At 43.3% G+C, this 21,432-nt stretch overlaps 1 protein-coding gene across 1 annotated transcript in view; it reads right to left on the minus strand.

The window, feature by feature from the left end:
* Positions 1-2,260: 2,260 nt before the first annotated feature.
* The window catches only part of RNF185 (ring finger protein 185), a 37,702-nt gene continuing 18,530 nt past the window's right edge, over positions 2,261-21,432 (minus strand). Inside the window, exons 2-7 of the mRNA XM_036277031.1 lie at positions 18,982-19,205; positions 15,515-15,533; positions 12,692-12,804; positions 10,934-10,988; positions 6,105-6,222; positions 2,261-3,847 (exon numbers count right to left, since the gene is read on the minus strand). Coding sequence (XP_036132924.1) covers positions 3,750-3,847; positions 6,105-6,222; positions 10,934-10,988; positions 12,692-12,804; positions 15,515-15,533; positions 18,982-19,157 — 579 coding nt within the window. The 5' untranslated portion in view covers positions 19,158-19,205 and the 3' untranslated portion in view covers positions 2,261-3,749. The remainder of the gene's footprint in view (positions 3,848-6,104; positions 6,223-10,933; positions 10,989-12,691; positions 12,805-15,514; positions 15,534-18,981; positions 19,206-21,432) is intronic.

Genomic DNA, 21,432 nt, shown 5'->3' on the forward strand with positions numbered 1-21,432 from the left:
GCTGAGCCAAACTGGCCAGGGCAATTTTTTCTTCTTTATTGCTTTTAGAGAAGTAGGGAGAGGGAGAAAGAGAAACATTGAGAGAGAACATTGATTGGCTACCTCCTGCACGACCCCACCGGGGATTGGGCTCACAACCTGGGCATGTGTGACCTCTTGGTGCATGGGTCATTGCTCAACCACTGAGCCACACCAGCCAGCTTTATTGATTTTTTTGAGAAAGGGAAAGAAACATTGATCGACACGCCCCCTACTGGGGATCTAGCCTGAAACCCATGTATGTGCCTTGGCCAGAAATCGAACTGGGACTTCTCAGTCCATGGGACTATGCTTAATCCACTGAGTTAGTTCAGGCCAGGCTGAACTGGTGTATTTTAACAGATAAACTACAAGGGAAAGAAGAGATGGAAGAGGAATCTATGGATGTAATAGACTTGAGACATCTAACAGCAATATATGGATCTGATTTGGATCTCAATTAAAATAAACTATATAAAGTTATGAAACTAGGAAAATTTGAACAATGATTGGATGAAATTAAGGATTGTCTTTTTTAAAAGGTACATAAAATGGCATTTTGTTTTTTTTTTAAAAAAATCCTTGAGATACATATTGAAATAATAGATAACACATGACTAAAATTTGCCTCAAAATAGTCCAGGTGTGGGAGAGGAAGTAGTGTGAGGGTGGGTAAAAAACAGGACTGGTTATGGGGGTTGAATAATTGGTCTCTGGAGACTTTACTGTCCTATTCTACTTCTGTATATATTTTGTTTTCCATTGGAAACAAAATCCTGTTCTTTTCTTATTGGGTTTATGAGTTCCTGGAATTCCCTTACCTTTGCATTTCCAACTGTTCTTGGCACTAATCAACTTGATAACTATAGGTCAAAGTATAAGAGGGAAAAAAGAGCTCCATTCAGAGGGATATGTAGCTCTGTTGTGCTGGGAAGCCTGAGGCTGGGCCAGGTTTGTAACCTCACCTTCTTCCATCTCACATTCTGCTACTGAGGAACTTCTGTTAGGGGTCACACTCCCTGCCAGGGCAGGGCACCGGCCCTGTCACGAAACACGCAGAGATACTGACAGTTAATAACCTGGGATTGTACTCAAGGCTCTGACGGGCCACAAGCTTAGCTCCACTGTGGCAGCCTGCAAGCTTAAGATTCCGCATACTTGTCAGAACCAGTGTTGCCTGTCAGACAGGTCATACCTTGTGCAGGGCTATGTATGAGGCTATGGCTGTTTGAAGACTTTTACCTTCAGTGTGACATTCCCAAGGACACACAGGTACTTCCCAGAGGCCAGACCAGTGTGACTACTCCCTAACCTATCCCCCTGACCCATGACATAGACAAGAAGTCCACAGTTCACAATAATGTAAAACCATTTAATTCAAAATCAAATCACTTTCACAACAGTGAAAATTAGTGACTGGTCAAGGTGTGCCACTGTACATGGTATCATTTTCTGTCTGTGGCTGGGACCTGGTCCTGATCCACAAAGGTGACAGGAGTGGGGGAAGAGGCTAAGACAATAGAAAACATACACAAAAGAAAGGAAAACTGCCTTGGCGGGGGGCAAGGTAGTGAGCCTGCAGATGGGTGGAGGGGGCTGGGCCAGCAGTCCCAAGTCATCTCTCCTGCCCCAGCTCTTGACAGAGGATGAGTAGGGACCTATACGGTTCAAAATCAAAGGGCATGTGGCCAACCTGGTTTGCTATCAGGCTCCTGGGATACCTTTGCTGGTAAAGCTTTTCTGGGCTCACCTCCTGTAAGACTCCAAGTGATTATACTTTTGCTGATAGAGCTCTCCTGGGCTCACTTATTTCATTCAAAAGTCCAAGTGATTCATCTTCTTATCCACATCCCTTCTTTAACCTTTCTTGTGGAAACCCTGTATCTGTTGGGTCCATCTGACTAGAGTCGTCTCTGGTGGACTGAAGGAGCCCACCAGTCCTTTCCAGCTGAGAAACTCTAGGGACACCTCCCACTTTGAGGCTTTCTAGATGATAAAAAGATCCTTCTTGGGTGGATGCCCTGAAGATGTTTAAAATCCATGAGGCACACTGTAAAGCTGGTGGCTTATTCTTACCAAATGGATTCAGCAAATGAACCACTTACTCAATACTTATATTTTGTCTTTTAACACTGAACTCTGGCAATGATAGGTTACAAGGGGAAGGGTTGGGGAGGGGAGGAGGGCTTCCCCATCTTGGATAAGGTCTTGGTTTCCACATTCTATGTGGAGCCATGTCTGGAAAAAAAAAAAAGACTTGGTAGGGCTTTCTACCATTTGTTGGCTATTGCTGGAGGTAAGCCAGGAGTATTGTGGACTAGTGATATGACAGAAGCCCTAGAAGAAGACCATCTCCTCACCTTGGGGCCTCCTGGAATAGACTGGATTTCTAGGAAGTAGCCAGACAGGCAGAGCAAGAACCATTCCACCAAGTGAACTGTCCTCTTGCCTGGCCCCACACTCCCTCAATCAGATTTGGAAAGAGTCTGTGAAGTTGAAAAACAAATCAAGGGCTTGGGAAGCAAGATTTTCACAGAAAGACCACATCATATCACCATGTGGAGGTCCAGGCCCACTGCCTGACTTGAACACATCACCAGAGTTGCCCACTCTGGAGTTACATGCTTCCTTGGTTTTAGCACATATTCAAGGAGCCATACCAAAATGTAGGGTCTTCCCCCTTTCCTGCCTCTTTCTTCATTGAGGACAATCTGGCTTCTGAAAGTGGTCTTCAACATGCAGCTGGGCCGACTTTAACAAAGCCCGTTTCCTTTGGGCAGGTCTGGGAGAAGATGCACGTGGAGCTTCTGTAGCCTTGGGGACAGGGCTGCTTGTGCAGTTGTTCCTGCATCAGAACTCTGAATCCCAATGGAGTCCCAACTGCAGATCTTTCCTAATGCACAGCAGTCAGTCCTAGCTTCAGCAGTAGTCTAGGCTGTGTACCCTCTGGCAGAGAGGCAGCTCGTGTGTAGTTTTTTGAGGAAAGGTGATGAGATATCTGTGAGTGAAGCCATAGGTCTCCCAGGATAATCTATGCCAAAAAACAAGGTCATTCGAGCCACTCTCTGGGGCCAAAGATACAGAGTAAAGCCCAGAGCCAATAAAATGTCTTTGGGTCTCCAGTGAATTCATGATGTGACTCCAGCTTTAGGGGCTGCAATTATGATCTTTATAAGACAGTAATTTCTTGCATCTCTGCTGAGGAGGAGGAGGAAGAGGAGGAGGAAGAAGAAATAGGACAAAGCAGCATTGGGATCTGGAAGGGGAACCTCTCTGTATGAGGAGCCCCACTGACTTCAGAGGCCACAAATCAAGGGGTATTGAAATAAATGAAAGTTTCCATAAGTAACATTTGCTTCATTTCTTTGTTCTTATAAGATTAAACTTAGGTGAAATTGTACTGACAGTTTCTCTTTTCTGCATCTCCCCTGTGCAGAGTCAGGAGCTGCTGAGCTGGCCAGAATAAAATTTCATGTTATAACCCATGAGAGATGACTCAATGCCAAGGCCTGAGGTTAAAGCAGAATGTTTATGGCAGTGGCCATACTCCAGGGTTCTTGACAACTGGTCCTGAGTCCTAAAGCTCTGATGGAGAAGCAAGATTCCTTGATGTGTTACTGACCCCACTGATTCCAGGGGTCAGGATTATCAAGGAAGCCAAACATCAAGAGTGGGGGTGGTGTGTTACCAGTCCAGAGGCCCTGCCATGGATGTAGTCCAGGAGCCCAGTATTAGGCAATTAGGAGCCAGAACATGATCACCAGGGCCACAAACAGGAAGAGGCGTGACAGGAACTGCTCATCTACATACTGGGGCGTTCCGGGTACAGCTAGAGAGACACAAAGGAGAAGAGAGGATGTCAGCACGCTGCAGCTGTGCACACTGAATATTAGGGACAGAAGTATCAACCTTCGTCTCTTTATAACATAATCCTGCACACTAAAAAGATTTTCTTTTTTTTCTTTTTTTATCCTCACCTGAGGATATTTTTCCATTTTTTTGTTCAGGTAGAGTGGGAGGGAGAGAGAGGAAGAGAGAGAGAAACTTCAATGTGAAAGGGACACATGGAGTGGCTGCCACCCGCACAACCAACCAGGGCTGGAGACAAACTGCAACTGAGGTACATGCCCTTAGTGGGAACCGAACCCGGGTCTCTCCGGACCGCAGGCCGACTCTCTAACCGCTGAGCCAAACTGGCCAGGGCACTAAAAAGATTTTCAAACCCTAAATAATGTCAGGCAAAACAAAATTGGAATTATGAAAATATGTGGAATAATATAACAAGGACAAGGGTTCCAATTGATTGTAAGAGGGTTTGGACTATAAGTGAAAATAAGTCTTAGAACTCTTAGAGGAAATAATAAAAGAAAAGCTACTGTTTGTTAAGCATCTTCTGTGTGCTAAATGTTTTGCACACAGATTATTGCTTGGTGGACACTATTGCCGTTTTCTGTAAGAAGAAACCGAAGTTGGTTGTGAACACACAATACAACATACAGATGATGTATTACAGAAGAAACCGAAGCACTGTCTCCCAAGTTGTGGAGTCTCTAGATTCTGGCACTGTTGAACTCAGAGGGATCTCAGAGAGCCCCACATGGAGTGTCTTCCTTTTCCAGAGGAGAGAGCTAGGGCCCAGACAGGTAAAATGACCTGTTGTCCTCATCACACAGCAAACTAGGGGCAGAAGTGGGCTGGGAACTTGGGTCTCTCCTCTCTGCTTTGAGAAAAGCTGCTATGTAGATCTCCCTATCCTGACTATGGGGGAAGGAGAGTTCAGAGCATCTATATCCCCTATGGGCAAGCTATATCAAACATGATAAGAGAAAAAATGTCTGCCCTGGCCGGTATGGCTCAGTGGTTGGAGCGTTGGCCTGTGGACCAAAGAGTCCTGGATTCGGTTCCCGCTAGAGGTATGTACCAAAAAAAAAGAGAGAGAGAGAGAGAGAGAAAATGTCTGATTGTCTGATTGTGGTAGGAGGATAGAGATCCAGAGACAGCCTGTTTTACTGAGGAATCCAAGGTAAGCTTTGTATCAGGTTGGAAGGAAGGAAGCTACCAGGCAGGTTCTTACTGCCTTCATGGGGCCCTGCCTTTTGGGGTGTCTTTCCTCAAAGAAAACATATCAACAGAGGAGAAACCATTGAGATAGATAAGATAAGGAAGGGCAATCCCAAGATCTCGTGGTGGTGTACTATTCTCCAGTTAGATACTCTGATGGATTCATGCAGGCAAGCAGTCAACAAAGACTTACTGCTTGCCCGCTATGTTCCAAACACCAGGGTGGGGGCAGGGGACAACATGGATGGCCCAGGAGTGGGTCACTGTCCCTAGAGCATAAGCTCCTAGCCAGAACTATGCACTGGTCTCTACATGCCTAGCACACATGAGACTTCAAAGATTGCAAGCAAAGCTCACCTGACCTTGGCAGCCCTGCAGGCTCCATGGTTAAGATCCTGGCCTGGGTGTCAGACTGTGACAGAGTACAGCGCACCTACCTCGCCGCCCTGCTCTATTCCAAATGCAGCTGGCATTCTCAAGCTGACTGGAGGGAGAAAAGCAACAGCAGGTGGCAGACCTAGGCACAGTTCCCAAAGGGCTGGGGTTTGGGACCAGCCCCATGTGTGTCCTGAGGAAAGCTGGACAGAGATACCAGAGAATAGATAGGCCCTGACTCCTTATGGGTCACCCTGTCCTTTCTGGACCCCAAAAGTGAAAGTGAGGGGGGTATATGTGTGCAGGACTGGGCTTTTCCTCAGCTGGGTATGGTTTATACCTTTTCATTTTATGGACATGGGGTATGTTCTGGGAAACATGCATATTTTTTTCATTTGTAAAATGAAGCTAAATGCACATCTGTCCCATAGGCTTATCATGAGGATCCTGAGTTTGTAATAGAAAGCACTCTGAACATGCCCAATACTTGCTAAGTATGCATTAACCATTAGTATGACTACCAGTAATTTGAAGAGTTTAGCACATTTTGAAAAGGCTGATTATCCATGTAGTAACAAGTATCTATAACTTATATACTGCCAGATTCTAAGAAGACTTCAAGTAGGATTACCAAGGGAATAGGGTCTTACCTGGAGGAGGTCGCCCGTCATTTATGTTAAATGCTGTGGCAAATATTCCAAAGGGAAATGCCCCAATTCCAAAAGACATCTGGAAGCCACCATCTCCAAATCCAAATCCTTGAAATCCCTGTACAGAAGAAATGCAATTAAGAAGTAGAACAAACAGGTTTCTCCAGCAACTGTTAAATACATCACCTTACATATGGCACCCACCTCACCTCCCTACCCTCCATTGCCTGTTTCTAAGAGGGGACATCTTTTCCTCCCATCTAGATTCCAAGGCAGAGGAATCCTGGTGAGCCCTCTGCCCTTCTAGCCTACATGGAGTTCTAGCTAAGGAGATATGAATGCCACAAAGAACTGGTTCTGACCCAAAGTAAAACACTCTGCTGAAGCAAGTCAGGATTTTTAGAGCTCCAGATTCTTTCCCAGAGTCCCATGCTAGTCAGTAAAATTTTCCACATGCTTTGTAACAGCAAAATTGGTGATAATCCTTATGCCCAATAACAAGGTACATGCTACACATTATTGGTAATACCAAAAAGTAGAACCTATTTGCCAACAATGGAGGTCATGATAAAAATTTTAATGTATGCTCTCAAAGGACCATTACATGACAATATGTAGATATATGAACAAGATAAGTATTCTCCCTTAAAATTTTCTATTAATATTGTTAGAGAATTTCAAATATTTAAAATCCTTTATTTTTTTAATTATAAAAGTAATATATGCTTATTATAAGAAATTCACATGGAATAACTGACAGAAAGTCAGGGGGGTCTCCTTATTCGTCTTCCATTTCACAGACCCTTCCCTCTAATAGCCCCTGTCAGCAAATATGGTGGTCATCCTAAGCTTTTTTCCCCCATACATGTTCCACACTGCATCATCTTTCACATGAAAAGATCCTATAGGAATCTCAATATTGTGAACAAGTAACTCCCATTTTCTAAGTGCTAACTCTGAACCAGGCACCATGTTAAGCACTAGGATACATAAATTACATTTAAGTCTTACAAGAGCATCACCCATAAAACTGAGGTTCGGAGAGCTGAAATAACTTGACCAAGGTAGTAATGAAGAGTATAGATCTAAAACTAAGTCACTATGATCCGAAACCTTATTAATTGCTCTTAATTATTATGTACATTGTACAAAAAATTTCTCTCTTCCCATGCATCCCTGGGTAGACCTTTAGAACAAATGATTTAAAATAATAATAATTAAAAAAACAATGATTGGGCCAACTACTCTCCAGAAAGAACTTTCATTCATGAGACTTTCACAAGTCACCAAAGTGACTGCTCCCTATCCCATACTGAGCAACCTGGCATATCCAGTTACAAACTTTTTGCTAGGCAGCACTACCTATAAAGCTTAACAGTCAATTTAATAAGAGGGTAAACCTACACTGAAGGAAAATAACCAGTTTCCATCTCAGTGCAGAAATGCCTCTTACTTAGACCCAGTATGGTTGAGAATCTGAGGGCTCCTGGGACCAAGGCTACCTTACCCAGAAAGGTGTAAACGTTTCATCAGGAACCACCACTTCCTTCAGTGCAATCCCCAGGTTTGACCTCTGGCCGCATTTTTTTTTTTTTATCCTCACTCAGGACATTTTCCCATTTTTTGTTCAGATAGAGTGGGAGGAGAGAGAGAGAGAGAAACATCGACGTGAAAGGGACACATTGAGTGGTTGCCACCCGCACGACCCAACAAGGGTTGGGGACAAACCACAACCAAGGTACGTGCCCTTAACGGGAACCGAACCCGGGTCTCTCTGGACTGCAGGCCGACGCTCTAACTGCTGAGCCAAACTGGCCAGGGGGAGGATATATATTTTTAAACAGATCTGAGAGAGAGGAAGGGAGAGAGACAGACAAAAACATCGATGTGATAAACATCGATTGGTTGCTTCCCACACATGCCCCAACTGGGGATTAAACCTCCAACCTAGGTATGTGCCCTAACCAGGAATCAAACCCATCACCTTTTGGTATATGGAATGACACTCCAACCAAGTGAGCCCCCTACCAGGCCCCTGCCCTCCCTTCTAACATCTTACAGTTCCACACGTCCTAACATGGGTTTATGTTCCTAGGGCAGAGTAAGCAAAAAGCATCACTGGTGGCTGCAGGTACTTGTAAATGATAGAGGTTTACACTATGGTCATCAAGGCCAGGGACTCTGATTCCTGGGTTAGAAGCTAATACTCCATTGAGAACCAGAGCCTGGCAAAGTTAAAGTAGCGTTGCCTGGTAATAAGAGTAGGGACTTCAATAGCAGGCAGATCTGAATTTCAGCCCTAACTGTGAGGCCCTGGACAAGTCACCTCACATACTGGGCCTCAGTTTGTTCTTCTGTTAAATGGGTTGATGTAAAGCTTAAATGAGACCATGCATACAAAACCCTTTACATATAATTCTTTGCATATAATAATCATTCAACAAGTGTTCGTTGCTGTTACTATTGAGGGTAATTTGGAGAAGAGACCCTCAATTTCTATCAAGATCCTTGACTCAAAAATCCTACCCCTAAGAATGCTAAGGAAATGTCATAATTCAAATAGGGAAAAAAATGTGCCAAGATGGTCATTATATCATTATTTACAACAGCAAAATCTGGAAGAACTAAAAGGTCCTTCAATGTGAAAACCTAAATTATAATGCATCAATATTCGATAAATAAATAGTACCTTTTAAAAATAGTAAAGAGGACAGATACTACAGAGTATCATGGAAAATACTGTCAAAATTAAAATTTAAAGCAGCAAACAGAATGGTGACAACTACATAAAATACACACACACACATACACAAAACACACAGATAAAAAAAAAAGGTAGGGAGCCCAGTCAGTGTGGTTCAGTGGATTGAGCATCACCCCATTGACTGAGGTCTTAGTTTGATTCCCCATCAGGGCACATGCCCAGGTTCAGGGCTCAATCCCCAGTAGGGGGCATGCAGGATGCAGTCAATTGATTTTCTCTCTCACACTGATGTTTCTCTCTCTCTCTCCCTTCTTTTCTCTCTAAAAAAAATCAATAAAAACATATATACATATGTTTTATCCTCGTCCAAAGACATTTTTGCATTTATCTTCAGATAGAGCGGGAGGGAATAAAGGAGGGAGAGAGAGAGAAACACCAACTGGTTGCCATCCACACGACCCCAACTGGGGCTGAGGTCAAACTGCAACCGAGGTACATGCCCTTAGTGGGAACTGAAATCGGGTTTCTCTGGTCCACAGATCGACGCTCTAACTGCTGAGCCAAACTGGCCAGGGCTAAAAACATATTTTTTAAAAACTGGGGAAATGAAAATATACTTGTGGGATTCTGGGAGTATAAGTTAAATATTTTGCTTTATTTTATTTATTTATTTATTTATTTATTTATTTATTTTTTAGAGAGAGAGAGAGAAACATTGACCGGCTGCCTCCTCATGCCCCCTACTGGGAATCAAGTCCACAACTGGGGCATGTGCCCTGACCAGGAATTGAACTGGGACCTCAGTCCATGAGACGACACAATCCACTGAGCCACACCAGCCAGGCCTTTAAAATTTTTTTTAATATGACTGGCCGGTGTGGCTCAGTGACTGAGTGTCAATCCATGCACCAAGAGGTCGCTCGTTTGATTCCTAGTCAGGGCACATGCCCAGGTTGTAGGCCAAATCCTTAGCGGGGAGTATGCTGGAGGTGGCCAATCGATGTTCTCTCTCATCAATGTTTCTATCTTTCTCCCTCTCCCTTCCTCTCTCTCTCAAATCAATAAAGAAAAAAAATTTAAAAATAAAAATTTTTGAGAAACATCTGTAACAAAAACAAATAAAAAAAAACACCACCACCAAAAGAACAGGTTTCAAAAAAAAAAAAAATTAAGACTAATGCCTGATTAAATATGCAAAATTTTTGAATGAGTAATTCTATTTCTAAGAATTTACCCTAGTAAAATAGTCATGAACCTGCTAAAAAATCTACCTATCAGCTCATCATAATATTTTTAAATTAGGGTGAAAAAAAAAAGGAAACAGCTAAATGTTCAACAATGGATTAAATAATTATGTAAAGTCCATACATTGGAACACTAAACAACCACATAAAATATTAATGACATGTAAAATCTCAAGATATATCATTAAAAATCTCCCCCTCTCTGAGAAACTCCATAAAGGCAAGATCTTTGCTATGTTCACTGATATATCATCAATGCCTAGAATGATATTCAGCACACCAAAGGTACTTATTTTAAAATGAGTGAAATTTTAAAAGACTATTACAGCCCTGGCCGGTTTTGCTCAGCGGTTAGAGCGTCAGCCTGTGGTCCAGAGAGACCCGGGTTCAGTTCCCGTGAAGGGCATGTACCTCAGTTGCAGTTTGTCCCTGGCCCTGGTTGGGTTGTGCAGGTGGCAGCCACTCGATGTGTCCCTTTCACGTCAATCTTTCTCTCTCTCCCTCCCACTCTATCTGAACAAAAAATAGAAAAATGTCCTCGGGTGAGGATAAAAAAAAAAGAGATTACAAAACAGGAACCAAATATTAAAATATATATGTGTATGTATAAACTCATATCTATAAATAAGACACACTGACATAAAAAGATCTATAAAATTTGTGTGTGTATACATAATTATAGAAAAAGAAAACAGACCAAAATGTTTCTAATGGTCATCTCTGGATGGTGTGATTATAAGTGATTTTTTTCTCTTTTGCTTTCTGTATTTTACAAATTTTCCTTTGCTTTTATAATCAAGGAGGAAAAAGTACAGGGCCAAGAGAGAAACTTCTAAAGCCATGTGCTCATTTCTAGAAGCTTCTCCTAGAATTTTCCTCACCCCTCTGTTTTCCGGCTCTGGCCTCTGACCTTGAGGACGGGGAGGGGTCTTCTCTCTGAAATAGAAAGGTGTAAATAGGTCTATTACATAATGCTTTGAGCTGCTCCCAAGTGAAGTGGGAGTTCATCACCAGGGCCACGCCCCTTTTCCTGCCCAGCACATGAACCGATGCCAAAATAACCCAAACACTAACTCTCTCTCTTTGTTCTACTTGCAACTATTCCCTACTTATGGAAAACCAAGGAGAAAATCAGCTTGTTTATAAGATGCTCATCAGATTGCACTGAGCCTACTCCTTTCATAGACAGCATGACCCAGATTGGTTAAGAATGCCAGCCAGACACTTCTTCCTGGACCTGTGGTGATATAGGGTTCATGGAAATAAAAAATCCCAAATCCAAACAAACAGAGGGTGGCCTGTCAGAAGAGATTCATGGTCTCTCTGATCTGCAACTATTAACTTCAGCTTTACCACCTACTACTACTCTACACTATTCTTTTTGCCTCTGGATCCTAATCTCTTCCATCACTTGTCCCACAAATACTGGAATAAGGACCTGTTACCCATCAAACACAAGGCAGGTTGTTACCAATAAATATTAAGACTGATGACAGACCCTACTCTTGAGGTGTTCATGGTTTAAAGGGGGCTACAACCAATCACAGTACAGTATGGGAAGGGACTTCTTTAATAGAGGTATGAACTAAATGGGGTGGGAGCATGGGTGAGAGCAACTAATGTGGGAAACGAGGGCCATTTCAAGGAGGAGATAACTTTAGGGCTGCTCATTAAAAAAGGACAGAAGTTTGAAGAGGAGGAGGGGTTGAGCAGAATTGGGGAGGGCAGAAGAGGCAAAGGGAAAACAAATACAAAAGCTCATGCCCTGGCCGGTTTGGCTCAGCGGTTAGAGCGTCGGCCTGCGGTCCTGAGAGACCCGGGTTCAGTTCCCGCTAAGGGCATGTACCTCGGTTGCAGTTTGTCCCCGGCCCTGGTCGGTTGTGCGGGTGGCAGCCACTCGATGTGTTCCTTTCACGTCGATGTTTCTCTCTCTCTCTCTCTGTTCCTCTCTCTCCCTTCCACTCTACCTGAACAAAAATTGGAAAACTGTCCTCGGGTGAGGATAAAAAAAAAAAAAAAAAAAAAAAAAAAGCTCATGAATGTGAGAGGGTAAGAACTTTTAAGAGAAATCTAATGTGTCCGGGCACTGAGTATGCTGGAGTGCGTGGGAGAAGGAAAGAGACACTGCTGGGGAGCTCAGGGGGTGCGGCAGGGTGTGTGTGTGTCTGTGATTTCTCAAATTTTTACAGTATTTCCTCAAAAACTTTGTATTCCAAAGGACTCTCAGTACTTGTGTCTAGAGAATGCCAGACCTACCTACATCTTCTTTTGCAGAAATTTCAACTCCACAAGCCTTCTAGACCCTGTCCCTTCCTCTCTCACCATATTTTATATATCACTGCTATAGCAACCCATCTCCTTGCAAATTCCTGCTGGGCACCTTACTTCCCAGGCTGCTCCTTTACAGCACTTTGCACACTTGCAATTATAATATCTTGTACACTAAGCACATTGCCTGCCCCTAACAGACGCTGTATTATTGCTCAGCAAGTGGTAACCTGGCTCCCTTCCCCTCCCAGCTGCCTCAGAACTGAGGGACTGCAAGCACTAAGTAAAGAGAGGAGTGAGACGGTGCTGAATGGGAGTAAATTCATGTCCAAAGGGGAAGAACGGGTTTGACAGATGCTCCAAGGCCTCACCTGGGGTCCTGCTGCCCAGTGCTGCCCCTGCCATAGAGCGGGATGACCTTGTCTCGGCTGATCCCAGCTTTGCAAACTGGACACACCTGTCTGTTAGGTCTGGTCTCCAACCACTGCAAGCAGGAGAGAAGAATGCATAAATGGTGCAAGCCCACCAGAGTGGTCAGTCACAGCCAGCAGGAAAACAACGTGAACCAAGAGGCCTCAAATTGGAAACACCAGCACCAGCATGGAACACCTCAAGGAACCTGACTCTGACTCCACTTCCTGTCACTCAATAAATATTTACTAGTGATGAAATTTTAAAAAAGCCTTTAGCCCTGGCCAGTTTGGTTCAGCGGTTAGAGCGTTGGCCTGCGGATCAATGAGTCCCAGGTTCAATTCCAGTCAAGGGCATGTGCCTCGGTTGTGGTTCGTCCCTGGCCCTGGTGGGGTCGTGCAGGAGGCAACCAGTCAATGTGGCTCTATCACATTGATGTTTCTCTCTGTCTCTCTCTCTCTCTCCCTCCCTCTCACTCTGTCTGATGATAAATAGAAAAATATCCTCAGGTGAGGAATAAAAAATTTTAAAATGCCTTTAGCCCTGGCCGGTTTGGCTCAGCGGTTAGAGCGTCGGGCTGCGGTCTGGAGAGACCCGGGTTCGGTTCCCGCTAAGGGCATGTACCTCGGTTGCAGTTTGTCCCCGGCTCTGGTCAGTCGTGCGGGTGGCAGCCACTCGATGTGTCCCTTCATGTCGATGTTTCTCTCTCTCTCTGTTCCTCTCTCCCCCTCCTACTCTACCTGAACAAAAAATGGAAAAATGTCCTCGGGTAAGGATAAAAAATAAATAAACAAATAAATAAAAATAAAATGCCTTTAAATACCATCATACTTAAACAAGCTTCTTCAAGCTTCTTTCTCTCTAGGGGTTCCCAGCAATATGGCAGGAAGGAACTGTAAGTCGGAGCTATGTCAGGGCATCTGACAGACACAGCCTCAGTTTAGGCTGCAGGTAGGTATAATGAATTTTAAATATCCACCTTCACCAACAGATCAACTGTATTACCCCTGGCAGTCAGATATTTCTTTCTATGATTTCTTGTTTTTACAGTATTTCCTCAAAAACTTTGTATTCCACACATCAGCATCTGGATATAAGATGATCATTTTCTGGTGATTTACGATGTGCTAAAGGATAGATTTTGCTCATTATCTAAATTTACTTAGTGTTTTTTATGCATTTTCACATTCAATTATTTTTTTCAATATGAAGAACACCAGAATCCTGTTTTGGGTTTCCCAGGCCCTTGCACTGGTTATATTAAAAACACTGTGTTTATTTAATTTTCTTTTTTTTATAATTATTTGAGTTGCTGTTAATCCTCACCTGAGGAAATTTTTCCATTGCTTTTTAGAGGGAGAAGGGGGAGAGAAACATCGATTGTTTGCCTCCCGCCCTACTCCAACTGGGGCCAGGGATTGAACCTGCAACCCAGGCACATGCCCTTGACTGGGAATTGAACCCGTGTCCCCTTGGTCCAAGAGCCGATGCTCTAACAGCTAACCCAAAGTGGCCAGGGCTATTTAACTTTCTTTTTTTTTTTTTTTATCCTCACCGAGGATATTTTTCCATTTTTTTGTACAGATAGAGTGGGAGGGAGAGAGAGGAAGGGAGAGAGAGAGAGAAACATCGTTGTGAAGGGACACATCGAGTGGCTGCCACCCGCACAACCAACCAGGGCCAGGGACAAACTGCAACCAAAGTACGTGCCCTTAGCGGGAACCGAACCCGGGTCTCTCTGGACCGCAGGCCGACGCTCTAACCGCTGAGCCAAACTGGCCAGGGCTTAACTTTCTTAAGAACAAAATAAAAATGATAAAATCATGTTACCTATAGTGTTGTTGTTTTTGTAGACATTATTTAATATATATAAATATATATATATTTATACACTCAACATTTATCTTAGAATAGAAATTACATTTTAGATACAATGATATAAAGTTTATTATATAAATGTGAATCTAGGAGTTCAGGGCCAAAGAATAGGCAATGTTTAAGGATTTTATATCTTATTTCCTTTCTCTTACTGTCAAAAGCCCCAAACTTATGTATATTGTGTTCTTTATAAGCTTATAGCAGACATGTTTCACCAGATTCCACTGGGATCAGAATGCACAACCCTGAACTTAGCAGAATTAAGTTTCCTCTACTTTCTCCCACCCAGACTCTGAAGCTCTGGGGGTCCGGAACTTCTCTCCTCCACCCCACTCCCCATTTGTAAACCACTTACTAGGTGGGGCTCTACTGACAACAACCATGGAGACAGCCAGTTTGAAGTGCTTACTCAGACCAGTTGTGAATGCCAGGCCCTGCTCTGTCTCATACTCACTAACTGGTTTTCATAATAATCTAAAGCGGGGAAAACAGAGTTTCTTCCTCTCACAAAAGCTCTGTTGAGACCAAAAATGTTTCACCCTTCCTTTTTTCAGATCTTTAAGGGTAGGGGGAATTGTTGATATGATAGGAAGTACTTTCTAGAGGCACAATCTCAAAATAAATAACTACCATGCTATCAAATCCAACCCAATTATCAAATGAGGAACTGAGACCTAGAGGTCACAAAGGCCACTGGTAGCAGAATCAGGACTATCCTGGGTACCACACTGACCCCTTATTTCAAGTGCCTGTCAGTGGGCAGGTATATAATGGGGGTTCGGGGGAAGCAAGCAAATGAGCCCACAAACAGGGGAGATTGCAGTTTCTGACAGTAGTCTCTTGGGACTAGGCGTCTTGTGCAACCATAGCTGATGAAAGACAAAGTAAAATGAAATGCATCTTACCTGATGTAAACACGGCCAACTGTCAAGAGTCCCCAGGGCAACCAGTCATCAAGGAGAAAAGAGAAAGGGGGAAAGGAAAATATAATACTTTCATTAGCAGACACATCAAGGCAGGAGCAGAAAAATTTGAATAATGGGAAAATTGGATGGAAGTATGGAACATTGCCACCTCACTAAGCAGGGAATCACTGGTGCAGGAAATTAGAAAAGACTGGGCCAAAAACACAGAAAAAATGAAGCAATGGAGGCAAGATGCCAATCTCCACTCCTGGGATCCCACTACTGTGAAGACCCCCAGGTGCCAGACCATCCCAGACCTAACCTCTCTACAAGTCAAACTTAGGGATTTTGACCTCTAAAGGAATCCAATAAAAGATAAGGACCCCCAGCTCTGGCTGGTTTGGTTCAGTGGGTTGGGGTGTTGTACTGTACACTGAATGGTTGCGGGTTTAATTCCCAGTAAGGGCACATACCTAGGTTGCGGGTTCAATCCCTGGTCAGAGAGTACAGGAGGTAACCGATCAATGTTTCTCTCTTACATGGATGCTTATCTCTCTCTTTCCCTTTTTCTCTCAATCTAAAAAAATCCCTGGGTGAGGATTAAAAAACAAAAAAGCTAAGGATCTTGTGTAGAAAAATTCATAGGGACAATTCTCACGCTCTCATTCATATACGCATGCACAAACGTAATATATTGGACTAGATTTCAGTGGATTCATAGCCTCCTTGGACTCAAAAGGAATCTGTAGATCTAGATCCAGTTTAATGAAATCTTCAGGCTGTCCTCAGCCTTGAGAGCTTGGCTGGCAGTAAGTAGCTTCCAAGTTCAGGTCTACTGTTAAAAACATTTTTAAGCCCTGGCTGGTTGGGCTCAGTGGTTAGAGTGTCGGCCCACAGACCAATGAGTCTCAGGTTCGATTCCAGTCAAGGGCACGTACCTCGGTTATGGTTCATCCAAGGCCCTGGTTGGGGTCATGTGGGAGGCGGCCAGTTGATGTCTCTCTCTCAAATTGATGTTTCTCTCTCCCTCCCTCCCTCCCTCCCTCCCACTCTATCTGAAGATAAATAAGAGGATTAAAAAAAAAAAAAAACTTTATAAAAAAATGACAGCACAACAACATTTTTAAGTGAAGGACAGGGCTGCTGCCTTTCAGCTTAGTGAGATACACCACATAGGCTGCCCAATCTCTTCAGGAAACCAAGCTCAGAAATATTAAATGACTTGTCTATAGCACCAGGACTAAAAAATTAATTTCCTGACTCCCAGTTTACTGTCTCTTCTATTGCCCAGCACTGGGTGCAAAAAATGACACTTACAGAATTGAAGGAAAAGTCATTCTAACTCCAGATTTTTAACTTTTCTTTCTTGATTCATTCATTCAAGTAAAAAATATCAACTGCACACCTTCTACATGCCAGGATAGTGGAAAATGTGGACGTGGTTTCTGTCCCTCAAATAACATGTCTCCTCTGTGAGTAAAATTAAGACTCAGAGGATAATTACTTTCCCAATTCCTGAACCACAATTTAGCCTCACAATCCAGATACACAATCTCCCTGTAAAAAATGGACACCTGATATCTGACTCCAACATTAACCTTGCAACACCGCTCTAAACTGAGCCTGAGCACCCTAAATCATGGCAGATCTTCAATGGCAATTTCCCTCAGTGGAAAATTAAGATTATAATAATTGTGATGATTACTACTATTTATAAAGCAACTATGTAATAGTCTGTGTCTGAATAGCTTTGTTTTGTTTTTATTTTTACTTTTTCTTTATTGATTTTAGAAAAGCGGAAGGGAGGAGGGGAGAGAGAGAGAAACGATGATGAGAAAGAACATCGACTGGCTGCCTCCTGCATGCCCCCAACTGGGGGATCGGGCCCAAAACCTGGGCATGTGCCCTGACCGGGAATCAAACTGGTGACCTCTTTGTGCATGGGTTGATGATCAACCACTGAGCCACAGCGGCCGGGCAGCTGAATAGCTTTGTATTTGTTAACGTCACTGGATGGTCACATTAATCTTTGAGGATTATCTCCATTTTACAGGTAAGAAAACTGAGGTGAAGAGAGGCTAAAACAGATTTTCCCAGAGACAAACCACTTCGATTAGAAGAATCTGTTCCATTTTAGTCTGTGTTCTTTCCTTTGATACCCTGACTTAATTCTTAATTTTGTCACTCATTTTAAGTTTTGGTTTTATGATACATCAATCATAAAAGTGGAGTATCTCCAAATTCTAGGAGAAAACTGATGACAACAGTTTCTGCATAAAACTTAATAATTAGGGCAAGAGCCTCTAAAACAAAAATCTCTCTGCATTGGCTGGTTTGGCTCAGTGGTTAGTCTCAGCCCGTGGACCAAAGAGTCTCAGGTTCGATTCCGGTCAAGGGCGGTTGCGGTTTGATCCACAGCCCTTGTCCGGGTCGCACGGGAGGCAACCAATCAATGTGTCCCTCTCTTTCTCTCTCTCTCTCTCCCTCCCTCCTTCTCACTCTATCTGGAAATCAATGGAAACATATTCTTGGGTGAGGATTTTTAAAAAAAATCTCTGCCTCACTCTATCCACTCACCAATTAATTTATCATTTTCATTGTTGCCAACTTAAACTCCCTTAAATATCGCTTAAATGATCCTTTCTTCACACCACTTACCTGCTCAAAAATATCCAATAGCTCTACGTCTACTCAATCAAATCTGGGTTCAATAATCTGGCCAAACCCTCCCTTAACCATTCTAACACTCTTCAGTCCATAGCATCTATCCAGGGTGCTATCTGAGGTATAGAGTAGCCTCAGGGTCTCAGATGAATCCAACAGTGTATACACCTGTCCCTAAAAATGTGCTGCCTTGGAGAGCCACACTCTTTTGCCTTACCTGGCATTCTCACCCTTATATTACTCCAATTCACCCTTCCAGGTCCAGCTCAAAACCAAAAGAAAAAAATAAGATCTCAGATTCTCAGAGCCAAGAGAAGCTTCTGTAACCATCAAGGCTGAAATGGACACTGACTCTGCCACTTCATTTTGATAAACTATGTAAAATACGGTAACAATTATTACGATCATAGCTAACATAATCTTTACCATGTGCCATGTGTTCTTCTAAGCCTTTCACATATTTCAAGTCATTTAACGTAAGGCAGCCTGGCTCCACAGTCCTTGCTCAGAACCACTGTACTATACTGCCTCTTGGCTAGCACAGCAAGTAGCAAGTATTAAGTAGTAACTACTCACTAAATGATGAGTGTTATTACTTTAGAGATAGGAATACAGAGCCCAGGATGGGGACATGATTTCCCCAAGGTCACTCAGCTTATCAGCAGCAGAGCTAGGTCACCTGCCTCTCGTCCTGAGTGTATCAGGACTCAGAGTGTGTGGGAAACCTTCTCCAAAGCTGCTCAGGGCTACAAGTTTTCCAAACCTAGCAGTGTGTCCTCTGGAGCGATGGCAAGGGTACTGACCAGAAGAGGTGGCCACACAGGCTGATGACAGCATCCTTGGCTGTATCCAGGCAAATGTTGCACTCGAAGGTACTGTCCTGCCCTCCGCTTTCGCCAGTACCATTGCTGCTGCCGCTGGGTCCTCCTGCACTGGAGTTCTCAGGGGATGCAGAGGCCGACGGCCCCTTGCTTGCCATCCTTGGCTGTCAATAAACTCTTGAGTGAAGATCCTCCCCAGGAAAATCCTAAAAGACAGCAAGTCCTTAACTGCCCATTTCTGCAGCTCACTCCCCTGGCCTCCAGGCCAATTCTCCCATCTTCTCTCAGCTCCAGACATTCAGATTATGACTGAACCCCTGAGTAGACTTCCCAGGAGCTGCAGAGGATGATAATCATGGGGCACTACTGAGGCAGCAATGACTCAGAAACTTCCAGTGAACATGGCCCAGAATTTACCACACAAATACACAAACTGTACCAATACAGAACAGCCTCCAGATGACTCTTCAAGGAACTGGGTCTCAATGTCCTTACATTCTCCCAGGATAACCACCCCAGGTGATAAATACACGCTCAATCAAATTGAACATTCCCAGGCTGTCCCCTAACTTTGGATAGCCTCTATATATTGGCAGATGAATCTGCTCAGGCCAGAAAGATTGGGACTTGTATATGTCAAAATATAAAGAAAACCCTGTAACTCTGAAAGGTTAGGAAGCTAGCTAGGAATGACCAGAAAGGTCATCTGGTCCAGTGTTTTCCACACTGCAATCTTAGCATTCCCCCTTCCATGTACCTTATTTTATTTAAATCTATCAACTTTTTAGTCTCAATATTTTTAAAGAGGAGGCTTACTGCACTGCTGAAAATAGAAAACCAGTATTACTTACCATACGTGATAAAAAATATATAAATATAGTGAAGGAAAATATTTTATCCTCCTACTACCCGAAACCGGAACACTCATACCATGCTTTAGGTAAACCCAGTCCAATCTCTAGAAAACTGCAGCTTGAGACTTCTCAGCTAGCTGACTAATGTGGAGCCGAGACTGGGACGCATGACACCCCGTTTTTACTCAAACCACTGTACCACCACAGATCATGCTGGTCACCAAATGCTGGGAGAAAGAGACCAATGTTCACTACCTCTTCCAAATCACAGAACTTCTAGGAGTTGAACCAGGAGGAGGATAAGACCACCACCAAAGGATACTCAGAAATTCTGGGTGCAGATTAAAAATCTGTAAAGAACCCGATCTGGCTACACTTACCATCTCAGAAATTCCAAGTAGGAAATGCTAGCTGGCTAGCACAGTCAAAGAACCAGTAGATAGGTGGTTTTGGGAACCTCCCTTCTCCTCTCTGGGCTACAGTTTTCTCATCTGTAAACTTAACTACACGGTCTCTAGGTGCCCCTTTCCAGCTCTGAAAGTGTGCTGCTAAAGGTCATCTTACCCTCTCTCTCCAAAGTAGACCGCCCCGCCACAAGACTGGGACTCACCACTGGAGCACCAGAAGACCACCCTGATTTCAGTTTCCAAAGTACGAGAAGGCAAGGACCAAAGATCCACAGTCCTCTCAGACCAAGAAGCCTTCCTACACACCAACTCAGAACTCTGGACTCATGAGCATCCCTCACCACGACAGCAGCTCAGTGACTTAAGCAGGGAGAGAAAACCAGCTCACTGCCAATTTTTCACTCAGTTACATCATTTTACGTTATGTCCCAGAAGGGCAGCTTAGCTGGCTGCCAGCAGCACCAGTGCCTTGCTGCCCATGGCTCCAAGACCTTCTCCAGGATCCAATGCTTCCTCCTTTCCATACACAGGATAAAACCTGCTTGTGAGGGCCACATTATGACCTTTCTTTGTCATTCTAGCTGAAGTATCTGACACAAACGTTTCGTTAAAAAAACAAAACAAACGAACAAAAAAACTTTTAAAATGAAGGATTATGTGTATACAGATGTGAAAAGACAACCATAAAGTCAGGTTTATGGATCAATCTTAAATGACAGTCTTGTGATGTGATGGAATAGGAAGCACACAGCTCCAACAATGACCCATTTTTGTTTCAAAAATGAAACATAGACTTTAATTGAGTCTCTAAATGAATTACCTATTTACAGAAAATATGGGGCATAGATGAATGTGTTAAACAACTCTAGGAGGATGCAACCAGCAAATCCAGAATGTAAGAATTTTTATAGGACAAATAACCCAAGTTCTCCAGAAAATAAATAGCATGGGGGTGTGTGTGTGGAATTATAGATAGAGACTAGAGACATACCAACTGCTAGCAGTGTGAGGAGCGCACTGGAACCAAGTTAAATAAACCAACTGTAAATAGATGTTTGTGAGAAAACTGAAAAAAATTAGATATAACCTGGATATTAGTTGATATGAGAAACTGTTAATTTTGTTGCATAGTATTGTGTAATATTTTTGAAAAATTCTCATCTTCTACAAAT

This window comes from Molossus molossus, unplaced genomic scaffold (genome assembly GCF_014108415.1).
Source record: "Molossus molossus isolate mMolMol1 unplaced genomic scaffold, mMolMol1.p scaffold_m16_p_22, whole genome shotgun sequence".
In the NCBI taxonomy this organism is placed as follows: Eukaryota; Metazoa; Chordata; class Mammalia; order Chiroptera; family Molossidae; genus Molossus; species Molossus molossus.